The sequence below is a fragment of the Catharus ustulatus genome, chromosome 3 (genome assembly GCF_009819885.2).
Source record: "Catharus ustulatus isolate bCatUst1 chromosome 3, bCatUst1.pri.v2, whole genome shotgun sequence".
Taxonomy (NCBI): Eukaryota; Metazoa; Chordata; class Aves; order Passeriformes; family Turdidae; genus Catharus; species Catharus ustulatus.
This window is the reverse complement of record NC_046223.1, coordinates 99,432,184-99,459,351: the sequence shown is the minus strand read 5'-3', so window position 1 is coordinate 99,459,351 and position 27,168 is coordinate 99,432,184. Positions and strand designations below refer to the sequence as shown.

The 27,168-nt window shown below is 40.4% G+C and overlaps 1 protein-coding gene across 3 annotated transcripts in view; it reads right to left on the bottom strand.

The window, feature by feature from the left end:
* The window catches only part of SNTG2 (syntrophin gamma 2), a 218,087-nt gene extending 191,417 nt beyond the window's left edge, over positions 1–26,670 (bottom strand). For all 3 annotated transcript variants that reach the window (XM_033056798.1, XM_033056799.1, XM_033056800.1), the window contains exon 1: positions 26,540–26,670. In XM_033056798.1, coding sequence (XP_032912689.1) covers positions 26,540–26,611 — 72 coding nt within the window. In that variant the 5' untranslated portion in view covers positions 26,612–26,670. The remainder of the gene's footprint in view (positions 1–26,539) is intronic.
* Positions 26,671–27,168: the final 498 nt, after the last annotated feature.

Sequence of the window (27,168 nt, the reverse complement as noted above, 5' to 3'; positions counted from 1 at the left end):
GGCTCATGAGGCACAGCACTGTTTGCTGGCTCTGTAGGCACCCAGACAATGAAGGGCATGACTGCAGGCTGCCAAGCAGTCAGACAGGAGCTTCCTCTGCCTTGCTTCACAAGGACTTACCAAAAGCAAGTTCCAAGCAGGTCACAGAGATACGATTAACTTCGGAACTATTCGCAAAATTAAAAATAACCATGGTTTTAGTACAAGCACTCCACATAAAAATTAGTGTAATAGGAAAAAATGACAGAGGAGTTACAGCTAACATCAAAGAAAGCTTCAAGCATCAGCACCTTATTGTTCTTCATTCATCTCACATGCGTTACATTGGTGTGCCATCCCTCCCCTTTTGTGACTGAGCAGTACACCTCCACTCCATGTCTCATAGCCTTCAATGCTGTTCATCTGCCTTACACAGTTGTAGCCCATCAGGGATGAGGCTTGGCTGCAGCCCCATTCCCAATCACCACAACCTGTGTGCCTACAAAAAAATCAAGCCTGTGATGAATAAAGCACTTAACTCCCAGTTCTCTGAAGACACACAGAGAGCTGCGATTGTTCAGCCTGAAGAAGCAAAGGCTCCAGGAATACCTAACTGCATCTTGAAGGGAGCCTACAAGAAAAGCTGGAGAGGGACTTCTACATGGGTATGCAGTGATAGGACGGGGGAATGGCTTTAAGATGAAAGATGGTAGGTTTAGATTAGAGTCTATGAAGTACCCAGGCTATACCTTCACCAAGGGGGCAACATTCTCTCACTTCTTTTTAAGGAGAAACACTCAAGACCCCTGCACAACTATTACCAGATTTGGTTTCAAAAGCTCTTGTCAATGATTTTCAGACACATATGACTGATATAACTGTTCAGTGTAAAAAACGCCAAATAGTTTGACAGAAATTATATGCAAGGAATACTGGAATTTTTAGTTCTATGAGAGACAAAGACTTGCATGTTTTGATCCTCCTTTCACAAAATCAGTACACTCAATTGCACTTAAATTAAGATTGTGCAAACATTTTTCCCACTGTTCATCTCTGCCAGTCAGATGTTCACAGCTGCTGTATCTCTTACATGTTCTGGTAAGACCTACAAAATCTTGACAGGAAGGCAACAATGGTAAATCATGCAATTTTTTCTGATGTCTGCAATGCAGTGGAAAACTTATTTTCCACATTAATTTTGATCACAAGTTCCAGAGGGCAATAAATACAATTTAGAGATTTCTTAAGTGAAATATACTATATTTAAAGCTTATTCTGTCTTTAATTTCTTGAAAATGACAGGTGAAAAATCTGCAGCTGGCCAAAGTGGGACGTATTGGTGAGAAAACTTTTGGCATGTGAGGAGTCCTGCAAAGACAGGAGGATGTAGTTGGCCAGGGATATTTTCAACAAGTGCTGTTAAAAGAGAAGTAACTGATGTTGAAATAGAAGAAACTCATTTCAAATCATCTTAAATCAGCTATAATTGTATTGAAATTGGGATTATATGACTAAGAAAATAATGAAGTGTCCTAATTGTGCCTCAAGACATTTAAATAGAAATTATATGTAGGACTTGTATAAATGTCACTTTATCAGATGTTCTAATTTTCATCAAAATTACTCTCTTTTAATTGTCTTACTTCCCCTGCTCCTCACAAAAGTACAGTTCCTAAATGACTATGTGATTATCAACTATTTTTATTTCACTGCATGAATAATAAAGTTAATCTATGGATATACATCCACTCAGTTAAAACTGGTTGAATTCTGCTAAGATGTGTCTTATGGAAAGAAAATGGCTCCCAGGAAACACAGCTTAAAAACATGCCCTGCTTCTTTTGACAGCCTTCAGCATATGCAATTACCCAGCAACTCACTTGGGACAGAAAACAAATAGAAAAGGTTTGGAACATTCTTGCTTCAGATGCCTAAGAAATATTTTTTTCCTAAAAAATAATTTTCACTTATCAACCTTTGTCTCTTTACATAGTTCTTATCTGTGTTAGTATTACTTGCAAGTATTCTACAAATAACTACATAATATAAGCAAACAACCATCCCTTATACTTCTGATTTTGTGTTAGCTACTATGTAGTACATATGTTAAGAAGTCTCTCTCCATAGACACTGAGTCAGCTTTAAGTGTTTATGTAGAGTTTTAGTAACACACTTTGAAGCTAGACAGCAACTCTTTGATCTTTAAAAGCTTAAGTGAGAGACTCAAGTGTATATCCTCAAACTTACAGTTAATCTGAATTAAGACTCAAAACGAGGGACTGATTCACATTTCAAATTAATCAGACATCTTAAGATGACAGTGGCTAACTGATTAGTGCCCAAAATATGTCATTCTTATGGAGAAATAAATCCTAAGAAACATTTACCCTGTAATTTTTATTGGTAACATACTGATTTGAAGACCTCACTCTGTGTAATACAGTCATAGAGAAGCAATTTCAATTTTTCTTGCAGTCAATAGACACTGTACTCAACTATTCACGTGACAGAAAGATTTAACAACTTCAGTTTTGATCTCAGAGCACAGCTAAAAGAAGGTAGTATTTCAAAATTACATCACTGCATTTCACACCAATGTAGAACATTCCACAATAACTGAAGAGTGACATGTAATACTAGGTAGGGTTTTTCTTCTTTGCGTAATGGTGGTTTGATCTTTCCCCTTCCGTAATTATGTAGCAGCTGCACTCCCAGCACAAACATACAGACACACACCTTTTTTAAAATTATTACATCAGCCACATCTAGGTTTGGATAAAGATGAAAAGAACACTAGTACAATAATTCCTGATGTTTTAGTAAAATCACATAACATTCTTGCTTTAAAAGGAGAACACAGTTCTCCTAGTCTAGTTAAAATTATGCTTGGTAGTCTCAAAAAAGGACACAGAGACACCTGGATTTACAGAGAGACTGTGGTTAAGTCTGAAAAAAAACTTAGTACAAGAAAGGGGAATCTAAAAATGTCCTGCTATGATAAACTCTTGAAGGTCGGAGACCCCAGTCTCTAATCAGTATAAGAAGGAGACTAGTATGTTAGACTTTGCCAAGCAGATGCAAACCAAAGCCCCACACCCACCCAGCTGAAACTGCAGAAATTCTGGCTCTCTCCCAGAATTTGAGCAGTCTCTCTACTCCACCATATGAGAAGATCATGTTTATTGCCTCATACTGAACAACAGGAAAACTACAAAAACATCCATCTTAATGAATGTTCATACTAGGATCCTGTGATGCTAAAACAAATAGTAGTTTGGAAGAAGGGAGAGTAGGGGTCTGTGAAAACATCCAGTTCAGAATACTTTTGAGTTTTTCATCTTCTTGGAGAAATGTCCCAGGACTTCTCTCAGATACATTTAATAAACCTGCATGTACTTAATCATATTCCTCACTGTGAACGAATGCTGCTTGCTCTTACATGCAACATGGGACAGTAATCCTGAAATCCTCAACTTAGTGTCAGCACAGAGCCAGCAGCTGACACTTATGTGTGCTACAGACACCTAACATGCTCAGCACTGGCTGTAGTCTTCAGCTTTTAATCATACCATTAACTGACTGCAGAACCATGCTAATAGAAAGTATAGCCTTCAAAAGTAGACATAATCCCTTAATTTGTCATTTATTGCAAAAGCCCTAAGGAGTTGCTTCAAGTTTTCCTCTATTATAGCTGGTTTCCTACTTTTTCTTCTTTATTTTAATATTAAAGGTTTATGAGTCTGATAGAGGGAGATAAAATAAATGCTCCAACTATATAGCTTCTCCATACAGAATATAATAACTACAGTAATTTCACGACCGTAAGGCACACCGGACTATAAGGCGCACCCCCCAGGAGTCGGTAAAATTCGCAACTTTGTAGATCAGATAAGGCGCACTGGACTATAAGGCACACCTTTTTTTTTGCCACGAAGATCCCGGCTGCGTGCAACAAAGTAACTAATTAGTAATGGAAACACGGATCGTGGAGTTTACTGGCAGATGCACAATTTGGAAATATTTTTCATAGATCGGCATAGGTTTTCAAAGGCAGCCCCAGGCGCCCTCCCTGTGCAGTGGGCCCTGGCACTCCCGCCCGCCTCCAGTGCCAGCTGGCGCGGCTCGGTGCAGCCGCGGGGCCGCCTCCCCCTTGCAGCTCTGTGCTGCCGTGGTGCTGTTCCCCCTCACGGCTCCGCAGAGCCACCGTGCCATCCCTCGCTCGGCTCGGCGCTCCTGCCGTGCTGCCTGTCCCTCACTTGGCTCGATGCCGCCGCCATGCTGCCCATCCCTCGCTCGGCTCGACGCTCCTGCCGTGCCGTTCCCCCTCGCGGCTCTGTTGTGCCGCCATGCTGTTCCCCCACATGGTTCCACGGAGCCAGCCTGCCGCCCGTCCCTCGCTTGGCTCGGTGGCGCCACCGCTTCTCACCCCTTCCCCGCGGTTGGCGGCGGCACCGCCACTTCTTGCCCCTTCCCCGCAGCCGCAGGGGCTGCGCCGCCGCTTTCCCGCAGCCGGCAGCACTTTGCTCCCCCCGCGCCTGGCGGCTCTTTGTTTCCCCCGTGCCCGGCGGTGCTTGGCAGTGCTTCGCTCCCCCTGCGCCCGGTGGCGCCCGGCAGCTCTTCACTCCCCCTGCGCTGGGGCCGGGGCTGGTGCTGGCTCCCTCCCTCCTCACACAGATCCTGCCGGCCGTGGCCGCCCGCTCCTGCCCCCCCTCACGACTCGGCGCTCCCATGGCACCACCCCCCCATTGCAGCTCACACTTCTGGGGTGGCAAATGTTGCAACTTTGTCCATCATATAAGGCGCAGCGGACTATAAGGCGCACTTCCGTGTTCGGGGGAAAATTTTAGTCCAAAGGGTCCGCCTTATAGTCGTGAAATTACTGTAATTCATTTGCTAACCTGTGAGACATTTTTGGGACCTCTAGACTGCTAGGTGACAGTCAAGCACTGCAATCACATGAAGTAGCTGTGACCTCAAATTCAAGATTTCTGTGCTACATCCCACAGGAGTAAGGAACATTTGTCAGACCAGTGCAAATACAGATGTTCTCTGGATCACAGTCAGTCTTCAAAAAGAAGTTTCAAAATAACATAGAAGCCTGTACAATAATCACTGATCTTCTTGGTGCAAGAGGAGTGGGTAAGACAATGTTGCCACAGACATTACTAGGTTTCAGAATTAAATTTCTTCTAAAAATAGTGAGATTATACATTCTAGTGTAGTCTTCAGCTAACTTTGAGCTTCAATGAGAACCAAATGTTGCCCTACTTTTGCCCTAACCTTTCTTGTCTGCATTTTCCACCTCACAACCTATTTCATGCTGAACCTGGGAATTTTCAGTTTAAAGTGTTACTACGTATGGAAACAATTTCAAATTACCGAAAGAGATATGCTGTATTATTTCCAAATTTCAGTGAATACCAGTTTCCACTATTTAAACCCCTCCCATACGTGTTGCTTTCTCTTGGATTTTGGTCAAGCTTCTTCCAGTGCACAGAAAATTAGCAGTCAAAAATCACTTCTTCATGAAAACACATAGATTAAATACTCCTTATTTGACTCTTTATCTCCAACTACTGTTGTCATTTTATTAGAGTCTTTACTAGACAGCACAGACACATTAGAAAGAAAATTCTGGTAGTAGAGATGACAACTATTTTGTAATGTACCATTAGTGATTTGAAAGAAAATCAGAATCAATTAATTTCATTTGTTCTTAATGACAGAACAAGAGGCAACTCTTCAAGCTGCAGTAGGGTACATTAGCAGCCCTATGAGAGGAAAAAATTACACTCACTAGATCATTAAACAAACTGCCAAGTGAAGTTACAGACTCGTTATCACTTGAAACATGACACCTATCAGAGAAGCCAGAAATAATAAATTTGCCTTGCCAAAATGGTAATGGGCTGTCCATAACTTCCAGATGAAACACATTCCAAAACTAAAATGGCTTGATTACATTACAAAAAATACTTGTTATTACAGTGTGCATCATTTTGTTTAGTCAGTAAGAAAGAATATGAGAAGTGCTACAACAAATAGCCTCTTGAAATATTACTTGACTGGCAGTGTATTTAATGAAGCTTTTTGTTATAAACCTTCACTTCTTTTCTTACTGTTTCAAAATTCATAACTTCACATAACATAATGCAGTTTTGGGCGGAAAATCCCTTCAGTTGGGTTATTTGCATGTATTTTCTGTACACATAAAAACAATGCCACCTGCTTGTCATTTATCCCATTCTGTTATCTTATGTGAGGAAACTGAACACAGCCTCGGGCAACCACTGTGGCAGTATCACAGGCAGCTCTGCACAGAGGGCACTTGGTGTCCAGGTGCTGCAGGTGCTCCCAAGGGGGCAGTGAGCCAGCAGCAAAGGTGGTTTGGGCACCAGACCCTCAGCACCAGGCAAAGGGGCCTGACAAGGCCAAGCCAGGAAACCCAAGTTGTGAGGAAAGCTGGTGCCAGTGTGTGTCAATCTGGGAGGAAAGAGTGTCAGGCTGGCCTGAAATGGGGCTCCCATTGGCCACGGAGGCTGCAGCCCAGTGCTGCTCTCAGGGTTGAGACAATTGTCCTCCACTATCAAATGCATTGGTTCTGGTTTTGAAGGCACAAGGGATTTGAGAAATGCCATGCTGCAATTTAGATTTTACATTCTGGTTTGTTTCTCAGCTTTAAAGTAAGTTTTATTTACGGTGGCCAGCTAAGTGTGAAAATTAAACCATTTCAGTCCAGGTAGGGTAACCTCTGTCACCATGATACAGCTGTTACTGTACAGAAACAGCATTTCTGCAGACATCTGCCACACTGGGAGGAGGCTTCCTGCCAGCTTTAGTGACTTCAGTAAATGACACAGAAGTCTAAACCTGAGAGCTGTGAAAACATGAAGTTCAGTAACATGCATACATTAACTTAGAGGGAATGAAATTAGCAAGGACAGTAAAAAGCACTGCAGCGGTGACAAACACCATACTGCCTGACTTGCAAGCACTGTCTTTCAACAGGTTTCCACAGCATAGGAGAGGAAATATGGGGTTTTTTATTTAACCCCAACACTCATAAATTTTCTTACAGACATCTCAAGCTACACATTAAATGGCTTTCACAGACAAAACATCAAAACACATGCACTGAAGCTTCAACACAAGTCCTCTTCCAAACAAAGTCATTGTCAGGCTGACAAAGAATTGATCTTGCACTTCACTTTCAAGGACAGCCCAGAATAACATTTTGTAAAGACCATGAAAAAGAAATATGTCAAAAAATTTAAAAGATAGAATCTTGAGCATAGAAAAAGGCTAGCTGGGAAATACCAACCAAAGTTAAAATGATTGACAATTTAGCAAGGTTCTTTTTTCTTCTTAGATATTAAAGTTAATTAAAATTGGTGAAGTCATCAAGTCATTTGTGGCTTATCCTAAATGCAATATAATCTCATCTGAAAAGCATGAAATTGCTCTGCCTATATCTATTACTTCAATTCTTGGTAACTATTATAGTCATTCAATAATCCAATTACTATAAATTACATTGCAGAAGTAGGTCTATGCAATAGTCAAAATAGAAAAGAGTTGTGACATTGTCTGCACAACATTAATTGGCCAAAAGGAACTTATTAGGTAAAACAAACTGAAGAAAACAAACTTACTTTCTCCAACACATATGTCTGGAGGTCTTCCAGCAGAACAGAACACCCAGAACAGAACAGAACAGAACAGAAATGAACATATATACATTTCCAAATGCAAGAGTCAAAATGTATATTGAATCTAGAATGAAATATTAATATTTGCTTTCAATGCAGTTTGGAAGGTGCTGTTTGACATAAGTAAATAGGTACTCTTGGATGCTGATCAAATAATCATCCTAAAATACAGGAAAAAAATCAACACTCATCTATGTAAAGTTTCATTTCCTAGTGCCCGACACAAAAGGGTTTCATCTAATCCTCATAAGTAGGGAGCCACTGAGATTCAAGATTTGCTTCAAGGAAAAAGTTTTCAGAAGAAGGGATATTTAATAAATACTGGTATTCATAGTCTCTTTCCACTGGTTTAAAAATCTGCTTTCAGTTCAGATCTTTTAAACACAAATAAATATTTATCTTAAGTTTATAAACACAAGAAATAGTTTCTTTTGCCTACAGTCTTGACAAAATATCTGATAAAAATCTAGCATTTCAACGTCAGCTCAGGAATCAAAGCCAAAACCACACATGTTAAAGGAGAAAAGATGATACAATCTAAAGAGTTCAAAGTTGCAAAAGGTTTGTCTGAAAGAGTAAATGGAGAGTATATCAAAACTGTTTCATTTTCCAAACATTTCCTATCAAAATTTTAAATGTTAATTTAAACTCCACTGAACTAGATAGTGAAAATGCTGCTTTGGAATATGAGCCTACCTCACAAACAAGGAGTTTAGAAAAAATCATTAGCTGTTATGCAAAGTTAGAGAAACACTGAATGGTAAGAAACAACATTTGTATTTATCCTGTTTTACACTCCGGTTTATGAGGATGCAACATTTGAATGAGCAGGTCACCAAGCCTGATGGAAACATACTGTCACTGATGACCACAGCCAGCTGGGCTCTGTGGCCTGATGGCTCACATCTACAACCATTCCATCTTGCCGCATCCCAGGTTCCTGTTACAGCTCCTGTTGCTATCCAGAAGCGGCATGGGGACCAGCTGCCCCTGGGGTTTGTAAAGGAAAGCCTTTCTCCTTCTTCCTGCCGGCTGTGCCTGCCATTACTGTGTGGAGAGACAGCCACAACCCGCACCACAGCACCCCCTGCAGGCGCGGGGGAATCATCGCACCTGCTCTGCCCGGCCAGGAGCCACCAGCGCCCCTGCTGGCTGTACCCAGAACTGCACCAAGGGGAAAGTGCCCATGGCCAAGAGAAGGTTGGACCTGGGTCTGTGGTTCTGTTTGGTGTTCCTGCAGTTGATATTGTAATTTGTGTGCCTTGTTACACACACTAGTAAAAGAACTGTGTTTCCTTTTCCCATATCTTTGCCTGAAAATCCCTTAATTTCAAAGTTGCAATAATTCCAAGGGAAAGCAATCATAGTCTCCATTCCAATTAAGGTTCCCCCTTTCCTTGGCAAACACCTGTCTTTCAAACCAAGACAGCATGAGAGGACAAGGGGGAATGGAATTCAAGTGAAAGAGGGTAGATTTAGATTAGGTATTAGAAAAAAATTCTTCACTATGAGGGTGGTGAGAGCTTGCTCAGAGAGGTTGTGGATGCCCTGTTCCTGGATGTGTTCAAGGCAAGGCTTCCAAACCATTCTATGATTCTATCATATGAAAATAAAATTAATTACTGAATGCTGGAATTTTCGAGCTTTTAATAAATTTTTGCAGAAAGGCATTCTAACATGTCACATTACAGAAAGAAGAAATCAAAAGTATAACATTAGCTGTCAGACATCTCCTAAAAATTCATTCTCTGTCACACAGATACATATCCATTGAGTTAAATATTCCTGTTAGAAAACATATTTCTAGTTGTTGTTCAGTAACACAGTGTGCCATGGCCATTTTACCATGTGGCTTTCCTATATTTCTCCTTCTGCCTTAATTAATTTTATATTCAACATCTTCAAAGGAAAAAGAGCTTTAATGTAACCTTTTCTTTTTCCCCTGACAAAATTCAAATGTTATTATACTAATTAGTACAATATCTGAAAAGAAAGTACTGGATACTGATTCTGTAATTCCATCCAGGTTATCTTAGTTATATTTCAATTCTTGAAGTACTACAGAGAAGCATCAGATCCTGGTATGACACAATTCACCACAGGGACTCCTGAAGATGTCTACTGCAGCAGGGTCTGCTGTGACAAATAGACCCACAACCACTACCTCCAGTTTCCAGACATTTAACTCATGTCACCTATCCACATCATACCTTTATCCTTGCTATAAGAATACTAATTTCAAAAGCCATACTGAAGTACAGGTAAACAAAACCTAGTCTCTCCTTGTACACAAATCCCATCATTTTATTATAAAAGGCAACCAGGTTGGTCAGGCATGATCTACCTTTGTGAAGTCTGCACTGACTGTTCATAATCACCTTCTCCTTCATGCACTCACAAAATTTCTGTCATATGCTAAAATGATCCAACACCACAATATTGTGAGGGCCCAAGCTGAGGCTGCCAGCCTGTATTTCCCCATATCTAACTACAGGTCTGTTATTAAGATTGGTGCAAGTTATGCCTTTTTCTGTTTATCCAGAATCTCCCGTAAAGCCTATGATATTTAAAAGATGATAGAAAATAGCCTTGGAAGGACATCACCCAGTGCTCTCAGCACTCCTGGATGCAGCTATACCAGGTCCAATGGAGTTCTTGCAAGGAAACTGTGTTCTGATCCTCACGCAATGCTGGCAGTTGTTCTTTTCAGACTGCCTTACAAATCAGAGGCCTGGGACACCTCATAGCTGAAGACTGAGAAAAAGAAGGCACCAAGCAGAACCACGGAATCATGTAAGCTGGAAAACGCCTTTAAGGTCAAGTCCAACTGCCAAATCCACCACTAAGCCATGTCCGTAAGTGCCATGTGAACATGTCTTTTAAATAACTTCAGGGATGGTGACTCAACCACTTCTCTGGTCAGTCTGTTCCAGTGCTTGACAACCCTTTCAGCAAAGAGTATTTTCCTAATATCCAATGTAAACTGCCCCATGTAGAACCTGAGGCCATTTCCTCTCATACTGACTTGAGGCCTGTTTTTCTCATTCCAAAGTATCTCGACTTTCACCTGTCCCATTTAGCAACAGTTCCACATTTCCCTTGTTCAGCCTTTTAATACTAAAATAGTGATGGAAGCTTTTCTTGTTGCCCTCAGTGTCCCTTGCAAGTCTTAACTCCATCTGAGCTTTGATTGACCTGATGCCATTCCCACATAACCATGCAATATTTCTAAATTCCTCCTTTGTAGTCCATCTATGCTCAATTTTTTGCAATAAAGCATAGCCATGAGTTTATCAAAGTTTCTATCCTGACAATTCTTTCTGACATCCTGATTATTGTGACAGACATTCTTACTCATGGAGGAGGTCTCTTCATGAGGTTTCTAGTCCGTTGCTCCACTCCGGCTGGAGAGATGGTTGAACCTAATTACCTACAAATTTCACCATGACAAAAGTAATCTCATACAGATAAGTTAAATCACAGCAAGACAAACTGTAATTATCTGTGTTTATTAGTATGAAGTTACACTAAAATCTTACATCCCTTAGATCCAGAAGTTTCCTTGATCAAGAAGATAAATGTTATGGCCAAATCTTTACTTAACATACACTAAAACAATGTCTGTAAACAAACCTGCCTTTATTTTCTTTCATAAAAGAACTCTGATAATCAAAATACTTTGGATAAGAATAGATACAATGAAGAACATTTAATAATCCTCAAAATTGTAGTCTTTGACTGATTTTCTCCTTAAAATAACAGATAGTAAGTGGCAAAAGACAGACTTCTGAAAATGGCCTTTATCTGTTTGTGCTTCTTCATTTTCTTATTTTTAGAAATAATTTTTATAATTAAAATTGGAATGCATGAAGAATACCCTTACCATGAAACTGCAAAGGAAGAGATTGGCTCAAATATTTTTGTTCATCTTTGAGGATGGAGATCCCACAAAATCTATACTTGAACCGTGGATCTGGGAATCATGATATCTAACATATATATCACTCAGATATTTTAGACATCTTACTTTCAAGACACAGATACTCCCAGCTCTACCTGAAAGGTTTTAAGTCCAGTCTAGAAAACCATAAAAACCTTAACTACAAAGACACATACCTGTGGCTGTAAGTAGCATAATATATGGCATATCAGCCCTGAAAGGTTTTGATTCCTGAATCACTGATTGCTACTTCAGTGCAGAAAGATGAAGCAGCAATTTAAGTAAAATAATTCTCACCTAGAACCATGAAATAAATGGAATAGCAATTAATAATTCTATTCTTACATATGCCAAGCAAGCAACTCATAGAAGATCTTGATTTGATTGTTGTTTATAGTTCTAAATACCCTTTGTAGAACATGCTACACAGAAATCACACAAGTAGCTCCAACTCAAACATTTAAACTAGCTATCACTGTGTCTTAGTTTGAAAGACAGGTGTCTGCTAAGGAAGGGAAGAGCCTTGAAAATGTAAACCCCTTCCCTCTGAATCATTACAATTTGAAATTAAGGGGGTCTCAGGCAAAGATATGAGAATAGGAATGACAGTTAGTTACTAGTGTGTATAATAAAGCAAACAAACAACAACTGCAGCATTAACACCAACCAGAGCAGGAACCCAGTGACCCTTCCGAGCCGTGAGCATTTTTCCCAGATGCAGTTCCGGGAACGGCCAGCAGGGGTGCTGTGGGCTCATGGCCAGGCAGGGTGGGTACAGTGATTCCCCCACGCTCACAGGGAGCGCTGTAGGGTGGGCTGGGGACCACACGGGAATGGCGGCTGGGGCCAGATGGGAAGGGATGGAGGAGACGCCTTGGTTCTAAGAACCCCATGGGGCAGTGTCAATCCCAGTGCCTAGATGGGAAGGGATGGAGAAGAGACCTTGGTTCTAAGAACGCCATGGGGCAGCCGATCCCAGTGTCCCCGCAGGACTCTCAGAAGCACCAAGCTGGGCCAGCAAGATGTCTCGGCAGGCAGGGGGTGCAGGGCTACAGTACAACAAAAGCTCAGAGCAGCCCTCCTCCCCTGAGCTTGGCCACTTCTTTTGTTTTTCTCAAGTATCTAGTCATTAGTGTTTCCTAGCAACTTACAGGCAGGGGGGAGGAAGAAATTCCCTAAGTAAAAGGAAAAACAAGGAAAGAAACCTAACCCCCAACATACTGCTATGAAAAGAATTTTAGAAGTTCAAATTTTGTCATGATCAATTCAATTGTGAACCTACTAATGCCCAGATTATCCCCAAAGCAGTGTTCACTTTGCAATCACGTGAAGGAATTCTCCTATCTAAAATGGCTGGAAATCTGCAAGCTTAAAAAAACCCCAGCCAAGAATAAAAAATATTTTTACAGAAATAAACAGCTCATAAAACATCAGAACCTTTCTTTTTTCTATAAAAAAATAGGAAAAATTACAAGCTAAACACAAATCAATCACCTAGTTCATGCTCCAAGATATGTATTTATGAATACTCCATGAGAGAGATCTAGAGTATCAGATACTGACCAGACCGCAGCTGCAAACAATTTTTACGAAGAAATGTGAATCAACTGAAAGAGCTGCTGCAAAGAGCAAATATCCTCCTGCAAGATCAGCTTGGGTCTCCAGGTGCCACAAATGGGCTTTTCCACCAGGGAAGGCAAGCAGGGAGCTCTGGGTTGTTGAGAGGCAGACAGGGGCAGTGTCCAGACCCACCAGAAGCATGGTCCCAGAGCAAAGTGACAGCCAAAGTACAATATCAAACATCAGAAATAGTGAGGAGAGTTTACAAACAGGCACAGTTAATGCATGAACAGACATGCATATCCTCTTTACACATGATTAGAGTAGAAATATTCTCCTGCTATTCACCTGATCCATAATGAGAAGACTGTGTCATATATATTTTTTTTTTTACCACAATAATGACATTGTTGGCAGACTAAGAGTCAAGATATTAGCAATAGTTGGCAATATGCAACAGAAATTGAGAAAAACTGGGAATTAAGTATTAGGGTAATGGGCACTGCAGTCACATTTATGTACTGGTTTCCAAAGGCAGAAAAAGCCCTATGTTTCTCTCGGGACATGATTGTCATCTCATGTTCAAGGATGCTTTGAACTAGGATTAAAGCACCTAAAATACTCTCTCCAAAAGATTTTTTTAAAACTCTGATCTTCCCCCCAAACTTTAGTTAATTTCCGAACTTTTCCTGATGAATCAATAGGAAGAACAATTTTCTCTAGCAAAACAAGAGGGTATTTGAAATATTCTTCATTAATCTACTGTACCTCATTTCTTAAAAGAACCAAGTAATGATGAATATTCTGCAGTCCATGAAGAAGAGGAACAAAACATACAGCAGAAGTTCTTTCCTCTAGAGGTCCTCAGTTTGTGTAATTAAGAAAATTTGCAAATTGAGTGAATATTTGCCATCTTACTTCTCATAGCACACCTGATAATAATTCTCAAAATCCCACCTTATCAAATACAAAAAAATTAGGAAGGAATAGTAAGGAGGAGGAAGAGAAAGAGATGTCAGTATTTATGGTTTTAGCCTGATCTCCAGTGCTATACACCAATATCTAATGAAAGTGGGGATTTACCAGGGTAGGCAAGGAAGACATAGGTACTTTCCTCATTTGTTCACGTTGGGGAGGAGAGAAGGAAAGAGAAAGAGAGTGGATGATAAAGGGACTTCATCTTTTAATCATATTACAAATATAAAAACAGAATCAAATTTGCTGAGCCTGTATCTACACAGACTAGTAATACAGTACAAAAGAACTTGATCTGCAGACAGTAAAACTGCTTTTTTCAGCAGGGCAACACTCCTACCACGGACGTTTTGGAGAGATTTTAATTTCGATTTGTTGTGGCATGGTCATACAGACTGAAGCCTCACTGGAGTCTGCAACTAAACAGGTGCATCTATGTAGCACCTTTCAATTTAGCTCCATCTGAAAGTCTGGATACTTCTCTGTCAGCATTTTAGTTCACACTAGACAATTTTTGAAGCAAGTCTCCTCCAGTCATTCCCACTTCTCATACCATGGTCTCCATCATATAGCATAGTCCCAGAGCACATGAGCTGGAGGTGCTGCAGCGGCAAACCTAGACAGACCAATCACTAACAGTCCACAGGATGAAGCTAGAGCTAATCTGAAATCAAACTGAATTGGGAATGTTCAGACCCTCTGCCTTATTCCACAAATCTACCTGTATTCAGATGTGCTACTTGCCAACACAGGATATAATTTTGGTGCTCACCAAAGCCATGCCCCTATCCAAAATAAAATACTAATGCAAATGTCCTAGAATGAAATAGACTTTTTGAAATGGATTCTTCTCCATCACCTTCTGCCTCATTCTGCAAATCACAGATGGTCTAAATACTTGTTTGCTTGGAAAAAAAGTCCTTTACTCACATCACTGATGGATGGTAAATTTCCCTGAGTAAAATGGTCAGCAAGTCTCAAAGACTTCTGAGCGCATCAGGTTAGTACAAGAACAAACAGGCAACTACAGCAAGCAGGTGAGGGACTGAAGCTCAGCTGGCAAAACCTGTATGAGTGAATCTAGATGCTTTTGCCCTCCCTGAAGACATGGACCACAATCACACCTCCCACAGGAATGGTCAGTACCAAGTCACATTTTGGGTATGATCCAGAAGACTGCTAACTAGCATAGGACAAAACTATGCAAAGGAAAATGCTACATTTTAACAGTTATAATCAAATGCAATTTAGTGCCTGGCACTCTGCCATGGCTGCCTTTCTGTACTATTACTGACTGCATCTCTGTAGTGTAGGCAGTATTAATTCCCACCCACAGAAGGACACCATTTAAATAGAATATTATTCTGCTTATACAGCAGTTATTCAACATCCAACAAAATTCCCAGATCCCAAAGCAGGGCTGTACCTTTAAGTCATAGGTTACCCCTACTATGTATCACCAGTAGAAAAGTTGAAAACTATTGAATCTTGAAAAACTAAGGCAAGATGTGATGTTCCAATTAACTTAAACAGTCATAAAAAGTATCTGGAGAACTCATTAGTGAAAGTACCTTAATTAAACATAAGAACATAAGAGTTAGTTCCACACGATATCTGATCTGTAAATACTGAGCAAACTGATGAAAGACTGCTTAGATTGCAATTTATAACTAGCGTATCTAAACTTTTCTTCTGTGCAATAATGTTCAAGATGACAAGTTTCCATTCTATTTAATCAAGAACATACTTTTCTGTATTTCTTGCAGATTATATATAGAGAACATAGAATACTGCTTTGATTGTTCTTTTGTCACATCCAATTAAATGTAAGAGAGAATTAGTTCCTCAGTGGGCAGAAGCCCTCCTAATGAAACATCAATACCACAAATAAAACCTGAGATTATAGTCAGACTAGTCAGTTACAGAGAAATAGTATTCTTAGACCTAAATAATATTTATTCATCTTTCGTTTTGGAGAATGTTTTGATTACTTAATTTAAATGGAAAAGATCCCTTCTCCATAGGACAAGAGTTTTTCAATTTATAGTGATAATAAATATAATAGTACTCTCTTGACTGGGTTCTATTTGCCAAAGTTTCACAGAAATACTTGAAAAATAATGGTGCTCTCTAAACCAGAATCTACTTTTTATCAATTTTAAGTTCCATCCAAAAGGAATTTATAGAATGTCATTATGTTAATCTCACACCTCAGTGCCATAAACTATGGCAATAGTTGGTGGATTTGTTTTAGTTTTATTTCTCAGTTCTGCTAAATATGCTGGGCTAAGCCATAATTTTTTTAAGGCAGAATAGTCTGCCTTACAAAAAATCATTTTTATAGTTCTCCCAGAGCAGACAACCCTAACACTAATTGCTTAAAATTATACATGAAGCACTCTCTGTACTTCTTTGTGGCACTTGGCAATTAATCACATATTGGACTAATAGAGAGCAAATTTTATACATTTTAAAAGAAGTCTTCATTTTATGCTATGAATTTATGAAGCAAGATATTATTACAAAACAGAATTCAGTTGACCCTAGTCAAATTAAAGTGACACTGGTATTATGAGAGAGTCAACTGAAGCAGGTTTACTACATTTAGGTTTTTTTTTCTATGAAAACTACAGCCAACTGACCCTGAGTTAAGCTCAGCAATATTAATAAGTCTGTCAAACCACTAAAAGATGGAAAGAAGAAACAGATATAGCAGAGACCTAAGTATGGACTTTCCCTATTACATGAAAATACAAATAATTCATTAAAAACAACCCACTACTCCCTGAGGTCTTGGCAACACGTGTCTGCCTACTTACCCTTTCACATCCATTCTCGTCTTGTAAGTACCCTATAATGTTTCTGGTTGTAGGAAAAATAAATTCTCTCTTCTTTTTTTTGTTAACTGAAATGGAGGACCTGAACAAGAATACATGTTCAGCTAATGAGAAAGTCTGATTTATTTTTATTAGATCTACAGCGAGAATTATGAAGAAAGTGCACAAACTAGTGAAGTACAGAATAAGAGGAGTAAATAAGCACAACAGCACATAAGCACAATTAGTCACAATAAACTAAAAATTGAAGAGATTATTAAAAAATCCCAACATCAAATCATCCTGTTAGCTGTGGTTGGTTTGGGTTTTTTCCTTACTGACTGTAAAATATTACACATTTTTTCCTCTTTCCTGACATTTGAAAGCAATATTCTTGAGGATTTAGTCACAGATGGTTCCAACTGCTACAAAACTGCCCTCAGTGAGAATTACAAATCTAATTTTTGTTTTCTTATTCAAAAGGTTCAATTACAAGTAAGAAGAATGAAGCATTTCTTCAAGCTACAATTTATATTATCTGACTCTCTCATAAATAACAGAGAGCTCCTTGGAATTATGCATGCAAATCAGATCCAAAATATTTTGGTGTAAGTTGAACCACTAGCTTGTTGTGCTAGCATTTTAAGGATGAGAGGACACAGTCTTAAACTGCACCAGGGGAGGTTTAGGTTGGAGATTAGGAAGAAGTTTTTCACAAAAAGGGTGATTGAGCATTGGAATGGGCTGCCCAGGAAGGTGATGGAGTCACCATCCCTGAAGGTATTTAAGAAAAGACTGGATGTGGCACTCAGTGCCATGGTCCAGTTGACAAGGTGGAGTTAGGTGGCCTCCATGATCTCAAAGGTCTTTTCCAACCTAGTTAATTTTGTGATTTTGACAGCTCAGACATCATACTTTCTTCCTGGGCCATCTTCCTAAAACATCTATCTTTAGGAGCGGCCACCTATATCAAAGCCAGATATGCTTAAAGCAGACAGCTTTAGGACATGTTACTTTCCAAAGTCCTTTGAGAACAACATAACCTCCTGCATCCCCAACTTTCATTGTTTAAACAGAGATGTGGCACTGCCATGCTTTTGTTAATATCCCGTTTAACAAAAAACCTACAGCTGTTAAAACTCCTGAATGTCTAATTTCAATGAAGGGACTCATTTTTTGTAAATGCAAGGTACACTGAATAGATTTAAGTCTCATCTTCTGAAACTTTATAAGTAGATAGTTTTGTACCAACTTTTATCTGATTGGGAGCAAAGATGTGTATCTCTAAACAGTGAATAAATTAGCCCATATAAAATTTCTGCCATCCATTCCTTGACACTATGGAATGAAGTGGTAAATCAGCCTTAAACTAATGTCAGTCAATGATTTCATCTACAGTACATTTCAGTAATTTTCTAATGTAAAATGAGTTTGTCTTAAATATATGAACAAAATTGGAGATTTGTGTAGAGTTAGATACAGTGGGCTGAATTATATCTATTGCCTACAAGTTATCCAAAGGCTGAGAAGGTTTCCGTTTAATGTTTGATAATCTTGGAGGACATATAATTTCTACAGACTGTAAGAATAAAAATTTCTTGCCTTACAAATTGTAAATGGTACTACCATAATTTATTCTATGATTATCAGTCACAGAAGTGGGAGAAGTATGATATAGCTAGCCCATGTATAATACAGTTTTTGTCAGAGAATAATGTCTTTTTTACCCCTCTACTTTTCAGATATTATGAATACACACACATACGGGTATGCACACGTTCCACTAGAACCAAAGACTACTTTAATGATCACAAAATCCTGTAAAACAGGCTTGGATATTTTAGAACAGTAAAGCTACTCTTCAAAGCACACTAGGAAGTCTAATCCTTTTATGTAGCGTATTTTTTGCCTTATTATTCAAAAAAGAGCATTCTGTTTAGCACACCCAGCATATGCACCATATGATGCACCAGATGCCTTAGTAAATAATTCATCTCTTAATGAAAAGTACAATAAATAGTTGCATAAAACTGTGTGACAATGCAACTGGTAGCTATTCTTTCAAAACTAGAAAAAGAGGAGATTGTATAAAGAGCAATAGCTTATCACAAAACAATATTGTCAGACTGAACTGGCAACATATGCTTAATTATGCTTCAGCTGTATTCTGGAAATGAGTACACAGCACAGATTACTGCATATCCTTACATTGCTGCTCCATCAGGGCTCGTGAAGGGTGGCAGAAGAATGTATAAATACTGCATTTACAATGCCTAAGACAGCAGGATAGGTTGAGAAAGAGGAAAAGACACATGACATAAGATTGTAATGCCTGCTTGAAGTGAGTATTTTATTGGTATAGAAGACACTAGCATTTTATTAACACAACAACATCTATGAGTTATTCCTAAAGCCTTTCTAAAAATGTGACTTAATACTGTTAAGATAGGATTTGTATGGAAAGATGTGCCCATGAATTTCTTTGCAGTGTTTATGTCTTAGCTGCAGCCAGTGAAACAAATGAAAAATCTATCTCTTTACCTGTTGATTTAACAGGCTTGCTAGAGAGGAAGATGGCAACACACTTGTGACAAACAGCATTCAAATATGCATGTGTCCTCATGCTATCCCATATGAGATCAATTATTTTGACACTTTCCTCCAATAAACTTATTATTTGCACATATACCTAGTGGAAAAACAGAGCTTCTATAAAGGCAACAAAATAACATCCCTTACTCTCTCCCACTTTGTTTAGCACTGTTTTGAGTATCTATTTTTGTTCTTCTCTATTTTCATGTTACGTATTAGCATTATACAAGCTACATAATATATCCATGCTCATGGTAATCCTAAACATACTAGTCCTTAGACAAGTAGCAGCTGCCAGTAAGTTAAATTAATGAGATATCTCCAAAGTCTACATCCATTACTGGATGGGATAGCATAGTGCATGATACAGTGAGGGGGAAAAAAAAATCTAGTTGAGACACAAAAGAAAACTTTGAAAACATTCTCCACATAATATGTGGGGAAGTTTTATCAGGTATTCACAAAATGGAAAGTACTGAAAGACAATTTCCTCAATCCAAATTTACAAAGAAAACCCCAAAACCAACTCAAACCCTTAACTGAAATCCCTTTCCTTCAATTTTTCCACTGGTAAAAGTAGGAACAATAATGCTTACCCACTTCATAGTGTGCTCTGAAACTTACCATGTTACTATTTACATTTTCTCTGGCGTACAGATAGATACTAACATCAGTCAGTATGAACCAGTGTTGTATCACTGTGGAAATGCTGTCTGCCAGCATGCACTATGCAGCCAGTACATTGTTTTTTTACTGGCTGTGTGAGAACAGACCATCCCAAAAGAGAAGCTGAGCTACTCTGAGCCCCATTTCAACTCATTCTGTTGTAGTCAGAGCTCCTGCAAAACCTGGGCATAAACGAGAATTCCAATGAAAAGGTAAAACCAGCAGTCTATTGTTTCGTGGCAAGGAAAAAAATCATCAAGAACTAACAACAGAGATCTGACACCAAAAAGTTTTGATTCCAGCCCTGGAAGACTGCTTCTGTGGTCCTCAACAAATCAGTTAAACCTGTCTGCTGCATCTTGCTGTAACTACTGATTTCAATTAAGAAAGTGCTGTAGAATTCAGCCACTCAGACTCTGGGAAGTCACTGTGTGTACTGTGCGGATGTTAAGCACCTATGAAAAAAAGCTACTCCAGATGCACTTTGCACAGCAGATGGCATTGCACAGAACTTGTCTGTTCAGAGAAAAGGTTTCTCCTTAGCTTTTAGTCATCTGGTGACTTACAATTCTCAGAGAAGCTCTGCAAAGATGAAAATCACAAACAACAGGCCTGAAACAGTCATGTAAGTTTGGCGTGGTGGAGGGAAGCATTACAAGAGTAATGATCGTAGAGTACCATACAGCATGACCATGTACAATGCCTCTTTAAACACAGTACAAAAATCCCTGATATTCTGCATTGATTTTTCTTCCCACAACTTCTCTAAATACTAGAAATGCATTTTGTCCCTGCAACAATCAGAACTTCACAAGGAGATGATAAACGAGATAATATTGATTAGATTGTGCTAAAGGGTTCCAGTTCTTCAAGGTTATATCCTTTAGAGAGTTTGCAAATCTCATTACAGAAATCTGCCTGTTGATATACTAAATAAAGACTGGCAGAATGGTTCCAGGATGACAGCTCTCACTGGAGTCACACTGTTCTTCAGACAGAAAGTTCACACAAGCAGGTACAGAAGAGCTCAAAACAGTACAATCAGCCCCCTTTTTTCAAAGAAAACAGACCAATAAAATTTAGATCATAACTGCTGTGAGAGTTTTACTGACAGCGTGTCTGTAGTGAAACACAATAGTGGGCCTCAGTTGGCTTTGATTGTCAGCTTCATCTGTAATGTGAAGAACAAGTGAGTCAACTAAATTGCTCCAAGTAGTTTAAGATGCAGTTTATATAGTGAATGAATCTCAGCTTCAGGTGAAAGTTAGCATGAGCCTTTTCTTGCTTTTGATGGTGAAAAAAATAAAAAAAAATGTCAGGGAGCACACCAAAAAGCAAGTGCAATAATCTGCTAAATTCTCCTGGAGTCCTGCATTCACCCTCAACTAAAGGGGGACAAGAAGAGGCACTTAAACTGGCCCTTTGCTTTTCAAAAACTTCAGATTTCTCCCTGAGACATGACAGAGGAGAGGGCAGCAAGGTGAATATGTGTGAGGTGTGAGGAAGAGCACGTACTGAAAAGAACCAGGGGTCCTTCTTTCCTGATAGGCAACACAACAGAGAGCAATCCATGTAATCATCTCCCTTTACTTGGCACACATTACACTGAACCCAGGTCTGGGTCCTGCAACACAAGAAACACTCTGACAAATGAGAGCCAGTCCCATCAAACCCACTGCAATGGGCCAGAGGCTGGAGCACTTCCCCTGTGAGAAGTGGCTGAGTAAGCTTGGTTTGCTTGAACCTAAGGAATTAGGGGCTTCCAGGGAGGAGCTAACAGCACATCCAATTCACCAGGGAAACAGCTCAGCAGAGAGCAGCTTGCACAGAGAGGTTGAGCAGTCTCCATTCTTGGAGGTTTTGAAGATGCACAAGGAAAACCTCAGGCAAATCAATCTGCATTCGACATGGTCACTGCTTGCAGGAGAAGGTTATGCTTGTGGACCTCCCAAGGTCCCTTCCAACCTGAATGAATCTGACTTGTGTATGCTGTCTCCATTATTGTGATGCAACTGACCAGCAACATTAGGTGTCAGTTTTGTAGGAACATGACCATGCCCTGTTCCTTTCTGCTGAGCTCTACTACCGTTTCTATTCTAAGCAGTCTCTGAACTCTCAAGTGAAAGTGATTCTATTTATATTCATCTCATGAAATGTTTAAAACATCAGAAAAAAAACCTGCTTACAATATGAAACATAGATCTGAGGTGTAAAAGGAATACCAATGCTCTTCTTTTTCTGAGCAGCAGGTGGGCACAAGTGTTATTTCCATCAAGATATTAAAGCCATAAGCTTGAATATGGAGTTTTTTATCATTTTGATACATGCTTTCATGGAGATATGTACAGGTAAAAGCCATACTCAGATTTGGTTTGTGAAAGCAAGGAAGCCAATTCAAGAAAAATGAAACCTTTGCTCTCTAGTATTTAGGAACTGTTTGCTAAAGTTCTTTAATAGGATCTGGAAACTTCAATTTCACAGATTTTTTTAGGGAGAAAAACATCTTCCCAAATAAGTGGGAAGACAACAAATTTTTCACTAGAAAGTAATTATTAGGCTTCACACAACAGAGTACATGAACATCTTTGCCCTCATAGAAGCTCCACCATCTGTTTTCTTGTGTTTACTATCCCCAAATCAGAAGACAAATTCTGTCCACTCTACAGCAAAAGTTTCCAAAATGCACTCCTGACAAGCAAGGAATTTTTTTAGAAAATTAGTATCTGGGAGAGATATTTTGAATTGATATTTTGATTTTTTTGAGTATCTGTGAGAAAATGCTTCAGTTAGTAAGTATATCCTATTGATTTGTATGGTGGGATCAACAGATCTTGGAAATAATCTTGAAACACATGCCACCTCAGTACTGATAACTTCTCATAAAAATCACAGGAAAATTGAGGCTTCTGACAGTCACATACAGTATGACTGAATGGATTCCAAACTTACTAAAATACTGGTGTGGAATATAATGGTGGTTATCTATTTTACAAAAATGTCAAGATTAACTGTTGACACTGAAAAGATAGGGAGAAAACAAGACACTGATGCTTGTGGTAATATGACACCTAGTGTCTACTTTCAGGAAGCTTCAGTACTGGTGGGTGCCAAATGCTGAAGAAACATCAATGTCCCAGGACCTCTTTCAAAAAACAAGGTAGATATTTATACTAGCATCTCTAAACAAGTGCCTAAAATAACAGACACAGTGAAAAAAGAGAGGAGGAAAGGAACAGAAAATCTGCTTGTGCTGCACTTGCCCTTCCAAATTGTGAGTACACAATTTGGGTAACTGCAGAGAAGAGTGCTATCCAAACAAGTTACATGTTGCTGTTTTTTCCCCCCTTGGATTTCTACTGCAAAAAGAAACCATCCACTTATTTCTCTTTTTCTGGTTGTGCATGGAAATGAATAGAAAACTGGACCTACTACATATACTATGTGCAAGTTTAAGAGTCTGTTTAAAAACAAAAAAAACCCAAAAAAAAGGTTTATTTATACATAGCAATGAACTGTACATTTATTTCTTCATTTAAAATCATGGTGTATCAACAGCACAAATGCCTGTTACATTATCATTCCCTTCCTAGCTTCTAGCAGCACAATGAAAACCACAGTAACTAATGTATAGTAGATTAATGAGACCATAAAATCCACGTAAGAACATGGCATAAGCACTCTAACATAGTAACTATTACTAAGAGATATTACCGCTTGAGTGTTTCCAGGGGCAAAGTGGGGAAAGGATTATATGAGAAATTAGAACAAAAAGTTCACCACAGGCAGAGGAAATATATGCATTTTTGAAATCAGATGAATAAGAATCCATGTCTGATACTGAAAGAACCAGGTGTCAGGGATTACACTGCGATTGGCAAAACATTAGAAACAAGGTCTAACTGAAACTTCAGTTCTGTAGAACTGAACGTAAACAACTGCACTTCCAGAAGTTTATAGATACACTGTGAGAAACATTCTTAAAAGAGAATGAATGTTAAGAATACATGCATGCAAAACAAGTTAGTATTGTATTTCAAATCTAGCATTGTCTTTAATTTAAACTATGCTATTTTCCAGAGAGTTGTATTTAACTGTTATCCTTCTGAAGAGAAAAAAAAACCTACAAAGACAACCCATCTATCTTTTAGTATTAATATTGTCTAGCTACCAGAATTCCAAACAATTTAACTCAGCAAGCAATATTTAGTAAACACTAACTACTGTTATTATATCTTATTTCTGAGAAAAATGTGCACACAGTCAATACACAGGTATTAAAATACAGATTTCTCTTTTAACAAGGTAAATAGATCTAGATTTCAATAATGTTAAATAACTTAAGAAGATGCAAGTCAAGCACTTGTCACACTGTGAATTATAAATCAAGTTCTTATTTTCAATATATTTTGAGCATAATTTGCTTCAGAAGTTTAGTATGTGGCATATCTGGGGAACCAAGAAATTATGAACTCACCTAAATAAATATCTGCCATAAGATGTCCCTGTTGACCTTGAGTCTAACTGGCTTTGTTACTAAGACTGTATATTCATTCCTTCTTTCAGTCACATACCTCTATTTGAAATAGCCAGGAAAGTGAGGCTGAACTTGTCTGTTGGAAACAGACAACTTGCCAAAGCCTTAGATTCATAGCACTATTTCTCATTAGGGTCAAGGTAAATTGTGTATTCATATGCCTTTAGTTTCTATTGCTCTTATCCAAAACGCCAGTTCACCATTCATGAAGTGTCTAGTTTGGTCCCACGAGGCAGAAGTCCCACAGTAACAGCAGAAATGGCATGTCCTATTGGTCTTAAACATACACATTTGACACAACTACAAGAATACCAGTCATAAGTTTCATCTAATGATACCGATTATCCCTCACCTTTTATGCTGAAACATCCTGAATTGCCATACAACCTACTCAGTTGTTAACATTTTAGATAATTGCTGCACAGATTATTTTTGCAGTTCCTGAACAGGTCTTACAAATTAAGAACTGCGAAACAACTTTAAAACACAGACGATTCCACAGTAGGCTTAATTCCATTATTTCTTTTTGAATTATAGAAATTCTAAAAGCTCAAAGGTTAAATTTATGCATCTCCTCACACACAGTCAAAAGATAGATGTAAATACTATCACAAAGGCTATGAAAGCTTCTCAGACAAGACAACAGCTTGTTTCCACAGATTTATCTGCAACTGTCATACATGCTTATGATGTCAGGTATCCTCCACTCTTTTCTTCTACACTTGAATTTCCAAATATTATTTTCATTTTTATTATTACAGAAGCTTGAAGCAGTTACAAATTCACCATGAGAGAAAACATGTCTCTAAGTCAGCTTTCATGTAGCTGAGGCACCTTCTAAACAACACTCTGGGTAAAACACCAGGTAGATAAACACAGTTTTTCATTTAAAAATAGCAAGGCTGTGGTCACTTAAACAGTTTGAAGGACAGGGCAAAAAAATATAATTTATCACCGGTACATATTTTATATAAGTGCAATGAATAATGTGTGGTGATCAAAAACGATTGATGCTTCAACAAAACATCTTTATATGCCAAAAAGAGCAGCATGTTAAACCACAGAATCTGTAATGATTTTAAAAGGTCCGCAGGGCAGACCTACTGCATTTAATGTAAACCAGGACAGCGGAGAGCCGCCGTCAGAGGGCATCATTCATGAATGATTTGCCAAATACGCTGCCGTGAAGTAGCAAGTTATTTTCTAACTCCCTCACGGGCTTCTCCTAAAAGTGCATGAGGTGCTAAATACATCCAAGTAGCTGACTTTTATGTTTGTTTGTTTGTTTGTTTGTTCGTTTTAATTTCTCATCGCATGCTTGAGTGATTCAACGCGGTCCCCAGGAAACTCGACCCTAGCGCTGGAAATCGCGACCAGGACGAGCCGGACCCGTCCTGTTCGGCCGCGCTCGGGGCCCGGTGCCCGGTCCGGGAGGGAGGCGGGACGCGGCCGGGGAGCGGCGGCAGCTGCTGCTGGTCCGTGAGAGCCCCGCGGGCAGCCCGAGCCGGAGCCCAGCCGGTCCGTGAGAGCCCCGCGGGCAGCCCGAGCCGGAGCCGAGCCGGTCCGACACAGCCCCGCGGGCAGCCCGAGCCGGAGCCGAGCCGGTCCGACAGAGCCCCGCGGGCAGCCCGAGCCGCACCGCCCCGCTGGTCCCTCCCGCAGGCGCCTCCCTCCCGCCCTCCGGGCAGCGCCGCCGGCGGGACCCTCCCCACCCCCGCCCCGCCGCGGTAGTTGGCACCGGGACGGGCTTAGGGGGAGCGGTACTTGCCCAGGTGGGGACGAGGAGGCTGCCGGGCCGCTCGAGCGGTGCTGGAGCAGGCTGCTTCCCCGCCACGCTCATCTCCTCCCATGCAGCTGGCGTAGTCCTCGCAGTCGGGCGGCTCGGCGGGACGCGGCGCCTCCGGCACCGGCTCCCAAGCGCCTGCTCCTCCCGGCAGCGCCGGTCCGGCTCCGCGGGGCGCGCTGGCTCCGCGCTGCCCTCCGCCGCCCTCGGCCCGGGCGGGGCGGGGTGGGACGGGGGGCGTTCGCCGAGGGCTCGGAGCCGGGAGGGGAGAGCAAGGCGGCGGCGTGGCGCTGGCTATTTAACTTGGCTCTTCGCCGGGGGAAGGTGCCGCCGCTCCCGCTCCCCTCCCCTCCGCGGCGCATCCCGACAGCCGAGCTCTGGGTGCTCCTGCGAGCGCTGCCGCGCTCCTCCCCGACACCGCACGGCTCGGCTCGGCCCGCCCGCGCCGCCCCGCGGGGCACAGCCGGGCGGGGGCTCCGGCGGGGCACGGGGGCTGCTGCTGCCGGGGGAAGGTGGCCGGCGTGGCGGGGTTCTGGGGTGAGGTGCTGCCACCCCGAGCGCAGCCCCCCTCGCCTTGTCCCCGCCCGTAGCGGGCAGTTGCGCCTCGTGTTGGG